This window comes from Phasianus colchicus, chromosome Z, assembly GCF_987193195.1.
Source record: "Phasianus colchicus chromosome Z, bPhaCol1.hap1.1, whole genome shotgun sequence".
Taxonomy (NCBI): Eukaryota; Metazoa; Chordata; class Aves; order Galliformes; family Phasianidae; genus Phasianus; species Phasianus colchicus.
Window position 1 is genome coordinate 50,957,465 of NC_143476.1, and position 6,585 is coordinate 50,964,049.

The following is a 6,585-nucleotide window of genomic DNA, read 5'->3' on the forward strand; positions in this document are numbered from 1 at the left end:
ATTTGGCAAAACTGCTTCTACTGCCTGAAAACCTGCAGCCAAGAAGAGAGGTCAGGGATTTTTTCCATTGGTTTAGATTCACAGAAGACAAGACTTCCTTCCTTCAACAGAGCACCATGCACCCCAAAGCCCCCAAGTGCCAAACAGCACAAATAGGGACAGAATCCAAATGCTTATTGAATAAACAGCCAGACTGGTATGTCTTTAAACATTTTATGTTAACTTCTTTTCAAAGGATATATAAACCTAGATGTGCAAGATCATACTCTAGATGGCTAAAGGTGTGACAAGTGGAGTGCCAGCTATTTTGCCATAATACTTTTCCAGTTGTTTGAAAGGAAATATAAATTCTAAGCTTCAAATCGGCATTTCCATTATTAATACCATTATTACTGTAGGAAATCCGCCTTCCTTAGCCGACGGGCATCGCAGAGCCGCACGCACGTCTGCTCCGTACCCGGCCCTCCCGACCGCTGCAGTGCGCGCAAGATCTCCATTCCCGCCGCAGCGCCTGCGCTCGGGTGCGCCTCCTGCGGCCGCCTCGTCCCCACCGGGACGCAGCGCTGCAGCGAAGACTCCTCTGCTCCCCCTCCTGGGGCTCTGAAGTTCCGCAGCTGCGTTCCTCGCGAAGTTATGGCCCCGTGTGCTCCGAGGCGAGGAGCAGGCGCCGCGGGATGGATTTTGCAGATGGAGGCAGGAGCTGCGTGGAGGCAGAACACATCGCTGGCTTTCCGGAGGGTAGCCCCTCTGCGACAGACACAGCGGCTCCAACTCTCCCCCGCTGGGGAAGATCGGAAGGCCCCCTGGCTCCACACCAAAGGATCTTGCCCCGCAGTCTCACCCCCGTACGCATGGAAGAAGCCTGTCCCCCCATCTCCATGGGGCACAGCCCGGGTCGCTCTCTCCAGCCACCAGGCTGAACTTGCAAACCCTGGCAGCTGGCACTACGTACTTACTGCACTCTGCCTAAATGGCATCTGACATTATTAATCACGCAATTAAACAAGGATTAAAATAAAGGAAAACAAAACAAAACAAAACAAAACTAGTTGGATGCTTGCTTTGAAGGCAGTTTTGATGGATTTGGGAGCAAGTATATCGTTTGCACCAGAAAGGGCAAAGCCGTGTTGAGGAAGGACCACTAGCAGCGTTAAAAGCGACCACAATGGAGTGGGTGCGTGTGCTTGCCGCTCAGCACATCCATCACACCGGTCGCGGACGCACTACGCCGTCTCCCACCCTTCCATGCGCTCTCAGACATCGATCCGCAGCGCTCGGATCCCCGAGTTTCTGGGAAACACATTTAGCCCTAATTTTTGTGACAGATGGAGTTGATAGTCTCAGGATGAAAAAAAAGCGCCAGTTTTGACAGGCAGCAGATTCCGCTGCCCCTGGCGGTCGGAGACGATCGCGCTCTGGAATTAAGGTAGCACAAACTTGAAAGGCAGAGGGTAAATGCGGCACTGTTTATTTTGTTTTGCTCCTCTCGTTGCACTGCCACGTGTGCACTGCCACGTCCAGTTCCTTAAAAGCAAATTAAAAGCACGAAGAGTACAACAGGTGGGTAGGGTGGTTTTCTTTCTGTGAAAATCCTCTTAACTAGCAGGTTTCAAACCAGCTTTTATTGTGTGGAAAGTACCTCAGAACTACACTGATCCTCGCAGCACTTCCGCTGGTCAGCATCCTACGTCCGTGCACAACCACCACAGGCAGTAAGCTGAGCTGGGTGTGTGTACCGTTGGTAGGGTGTATTAAGTGGCACTGCTGAGGACGCAGCAAGCCGCAGTACTTACATGGTTGCAGCACCCCGCTACCAGCACGTCGGCACGGAGAACGGACAAAGCCACTCTCCGGAGCCCGGAGCACCCGCCTCGCCCCCACGTGAGCCGGACGGAGCGGGGCCTCCGCTCCGCTCGGGGATGTGCCTTCGCCCCGTGGCTGCGCAGGGCCGCGCCGCCTTAACGGGAGGAGGGGCTCCTCGGGGGGGCTGTCATTCTCCTTAAGCCTTTCCTTTCAAGCTTTGAATGTGAGCTGCCCTCCAGCCCCCCTTTTCGCTTCCCTCACTCCAGCAGATCGTAAAGAGAGGAGGGAGGGGAGAAAAAAAAAAAAAAAAAAAAAAAGTTTCAACAACAGGCTGAGCCAATAGCAAGTCGCAGAGCTGGAAAAGGGGGCCGAGCGAAGGGAGAAAAAAGTGGAGAAAAGGAGAAAGAGAGCGAGAGAGCGCAGGCTGGGGGATGTGTAAAAGAAGAAGCGTTGCTAATTTTTTTTGTTTGTTTGCTTTTCCATGCATGCATAATGAGGCCTAATCAGAGCACGTTGCCGCTGCTCGGAAGGCACTTTTGTATTTAAAGCCTTGCAAAGAAAAAAAGATCCGCAGACGGATCCGCAGAACAGCTTGCAGGGCTTGTTGACAACAGCAGCAGCATCAGTCGCCCAGAGAGAAAGAGACCTCGAAGCCTGCCTTCCTGCCTTCCCCGCGCTGCCTTCGCGCTGACGGGGAGAGACATTTCTCTTCTCTGCTGCCCGAAGTGCGACCCGAGCCCAAGGGAGCAAGCAGAGCCGGCACCGCCTGCGGGATCGGAGCGGCTGGCATGTGCAGAGATGCTGCGAGCGGAGAGTTAAGAGCTCTCGAGAAGGCAGCGGCAGCAGCCGAGCATTTATTTTGTGCAAAAAAAAAAAAAGAAAAGCGAAAGAGACACGGAATTGCATGAGGATCGGGTCAGCACCATGAGTTCTCCCGACGCCGCCTTCAAGTCCCCAAGCGCACTCCGGAGCCGCGCTCGTCCGCGCGCCGCTCTGCGCTGAGCTCCACGCCGCCGCGGAGCCGCCGAGCCGAACCAGACCGAGCCGGGCCGGGAGCAGCGCCGGGGGGGGCTCGGGGCGGCCCCGGGGCGACCGCTTTCAGCGACAGGGGGCCGCAGCCCGCGCGGATGGATTGATGCGAGGAGACCTCATGCCCACGGCCGGCGGGAGTTCTGCAAACTTTCCGAGCGGCGGCAGCTCCTTCTCTTCTTCCTCCTCCTCGCCCGGCGGCTCCTCTCCCCCCCCGCGACCCCGCGGCAGCAGCCGCCTCCGCCGCCCGCGATGCCGGCCCGCCCGCCCGCCTGGCTGTGGCTAGCGGCGGCGCTGGGCGCCGTGTGGCCGCCCCGGAGCTCTCCGGTGCAGGGCCGGCGGCTGATCTGCTGGCAGGCGGTGCTGCAGTGTCAGGGGGAGCCCGAGTGCAGCTACGCTTACAACCAGTACGCCGAGGCGTGCGCCCCGGTGCTCCTGCAGCAGCAGCCGGCGCTGGGCGGCGGGGACGGGCCGGCGGCCGCCGCGGCCTCGGCCGCCTCCCGGCGGCGGTGCCCCAGCCACTGCATCGCGGCCCTCATCCAGCTCAACCACACCCGGCGCGGCCCGGCGCTGGAGGACTGCGACTGCGCGCAGGACGAGAACTGCCGGGCTACCAAGCGCGCCATCGAGCCCTGCCTGCCCCGCACCAGCAGCCCCGCGGCCGGCGGCGCGGGGGGCGGCGGGCCCGGCGGCGGCGCGGGGGGCGGCGCCGGCGTGATGGGCTGCACGGAGGCGCGGCGGCGCTGCGACTGGGACAGCCGCTGCAGCCAGGCCCTCAACCGCTACATGGCCTACTGCGGGAAGCTGTTCAACGGGCTGCGCTGCACGCCCGAGTGCCGCGCCGTCATCGAGGACATGCTGGCCGTGCCCAAGGCCGTGCTGCTCAACGACTGCGTCTGCGACGGGCTGGAGCGGCCCATCTGCGAGTCCGTCAAGGAGAACATGGCCCGCCTCTGCTTCGGCGCCGACGTGGGCAGCAACGGCGCGGGCAGCAGCGGAGGCTCGGACGGCGGCCTGGAGGAGTACTACGACGAGGACTACGAGGAGGAGCCGAGCCAGAAGGGGAGGGACGAGGCGGAGGACAATGCGGGCCCGGAGCCCGGCTTCCCCATGCAGGCGGATGGTGCCGGCCGGGCCGCCGGTGCGGCCTGGGCGCTGCTGGCCTCCATCTTGCTGCCGCTTCTACCGCCGCTCTAGCCCCCGGCCCCGGCCCCGGGCGGGGCTGCCCCGCTTCCAGGCGAGCGGACAGTCAGTCCCGCCGTTATCCGGGCGCCTCCCCTGCGTGTCTGTCCCCGTGTGCACTATGCAATGCGTTCCGGCCGCCTGGCGCCGCGGCCCGCGGTGAGGCGAGGGGAAGGACCTTAAGCCGGCTCCCCGCCGCCTCGGAGGGAGGGAGAGGAAGCGAGGGCACGGCCGTGTGTCTAGCGATTTGACATGAAGGTTAGAAAGAGGTGAGCTGCCCGAATTGCTGCCAAAGCGATTGCCCAGCAATCCGACTGGCACCCGGTACCGCTGTGCCCGGTGCCGTGCTGCATCTGCCGCTCACTGAGCTTAGGGGAGCACCGGCCGGGTGAGGTTAGGTGGTTCGCAGCGCTGCCTCTTGCACACAAGTCCGCCCTAACGCAGCCGGCCGGCAGCCGCCTCTCCTAACCTAGGAGCACACAAAAATGATTCTTTTCAAAGAGAGTTGTTGGCTGTCGCAAACAATGCAACTTGTCTTCCAAAAGAGCTCTGCACTGCCATCTTCGAAAGACACTTTTAAACTCAGAACGTGTATGTTCACATATGCTGAGAAGCTATATTGCCTCTTGTATCAGGGTGCTGACCTCTGGTAAATCTTTATATAGAGATGTATTTAAAACTGGGATTTGTTACCAGTCGCTCTTCTTTGTTTATACAATTTTATAAATTGTATGCTTTTGGGGATAATTTATTTAAGAAAAAAAAAAAATAAAAGTTTTAAATCCACATCCTATTTGCCAGGTAATCACATATGCTAGTCTTTTCTGGAAAGGTACAGATTTTGTTTTACGTGTAAAGGGATACCAGCAGTGACGATTCAGTGACGTATTCTCTAGAACACCGAATGTACAGTGTATTTTATAGATTTGGAGTTAACGTTCTTATTTGGAGAGACTTTATGAACATTGTAGAATTGTATGTACGCATTTCCGAGCTGCCTTAAACCTAGTATTTTTTATAGAAGGCGTAACAAAGGCCTGTGTTTCAAATATGTATGGCTTTTTGTATTTTCTAAATGTTTAAATTAGTAAAGAAAGAGCTTTAAATAATGGATGTGGTGAAATTGTTTTCCAGGGACACTTGAACTCTCAGCGCCGGAGATTGGAAGGGAGGTGGGAGGAGGGGAGGGGAAGACGAGGACGGGAGCCAACCGCAGAACAACAAACCAAAATCAACCAACAAGCAAAAATCTCTGCCTGCCTGTAATACTTTACGTAGATGTAAACTACTGGTATTCTTACATTAATGAATAATTACATGCAAGAAGTAAATACAGCTTTGAAAATACTACTTTAAAAGAGTGTTTGACTTTTATAATGCGTTGGCATGGCAACATGCCGGTGCCAGAAGATAGTGAAGCGATTCAGGGACACTGCCCCTGTATGTGTGTAGAATTGCTTGTGCACTGTGCTTTCTTCTTGAAGTGGAGGCATGTTGCTCCACTGACACCCTTAGAAATACTCCCTGCCACGCGAACAAGGAAACGGTGAGAAATGCAGAATGCAGAGGCTTCATGCAGACTGTGGTGTGTGGATCCAGGAGATTGCTGCAAAATGCGCAGGAGTTATCATTCATCCTGTCCTGTCCCACATTGAATAACACAAAAGTAAACAAACTGAGGGGATCAGCAATTACCGGATCTTGTAATACCATTCTGAGGAGTTGCTTTGCGTCGTGCTGAAGCCTGGTTTGCTGCCAGAGCTACTGATCTACACTCAAACGCCCTTAGATAAATAATTACACTCTTAAGCTGTGTTGAGTGCTGATACACTTGACCTTGTAAATAGAAATGTTTGCAGTAGGAATAAACTCCAGCATTGGAAAATCTTTTAAACATTAACACAAAAGACAAAGCTCAGTCCTCTAGGGATTTGAGTTTGGACTGCGTCAAGCCAGGCACACACACACACACACAAGTGAAAAAAAAAAAAAAAAAAAAAAGTTTATTTATCTTTTATTCATGGTGTTTATTTAAAGCTTTTCGTTTTAAATGCAGTGATTGGAGGGCAAGTCAGAAGTTTAAAAGCTACCACAAATAAACTTTGACTGAGGGGGCAACAGATTAGCAAGATAGTGTCTTTTTCATCTTACCAGATCTTGACAGAGGGCAAATCCACGTCTGCCTGTTATATAAATCAATGAAATTAGAAATCCTCGCTTCTGGATTAGTTATTTCAGTGACGGATTATTTTATTATTTCTTTGGGGTGTGAATTTGATTAAGATTGCCCTGTGACAAACACACACACAAGGCACACGTGCACGCACAAACCAACCCCCAAATAGCTGTGATTCCAAACAAGTGTATGAGTATGCTGTGTGGCTGTGGTCTGAAGTTTGTTTTTAAAGTCATCTGAATGGTTGAGTAAACTTTTTGTTAAAACAAAGCTGGAAATGTTGTTTCCTCTAGAAGAGAACAGAGCATCTGAGTGAGACTTGTGAAAAGCATCAGCTTTCTTTGCAAAACACTGTGTCAGCTGTTCTGCAGAGATGATCTAAGTATTTTCTCTAG

The 6,585-nt window shown here is 54.2% G+C and overlaps 1 protein-coding gene across 1 annotated transcript; it reads left to right on the forward strand.

Annotated features, from left to right (window-relative positions):
- Positions 1–2,112: 2,112 nt before the first annotated feature.
- GAS1 (growth arrest specific 1) lies at positions 2,113–5,124 on the forward strand. Its single transcript, XM_031602438.2, has one exon. It carries the CDS (start codon positions 3,085–3,087, stop codon positions 4,027–4,029), a length of 945 nt encoding a protein of 314 aa, XP_031458298.2. The 5' UTR covers positions 2,113–3,084; the 3' UTR covers positions 4,030–5,124.
- Positions 5,125–6,585: the final 1,461 nt, after the last annotated feature.

Excerpts from the sequence above, each read along its gene's own strand:
- GAS1 (XM_031602438.2), top strand. The coding sequence starts at position 3,085 with ATGCCGGCCCGCCCGCCCGCCTGGCTGTGGCTAGCGGCGGCGCTGGGC.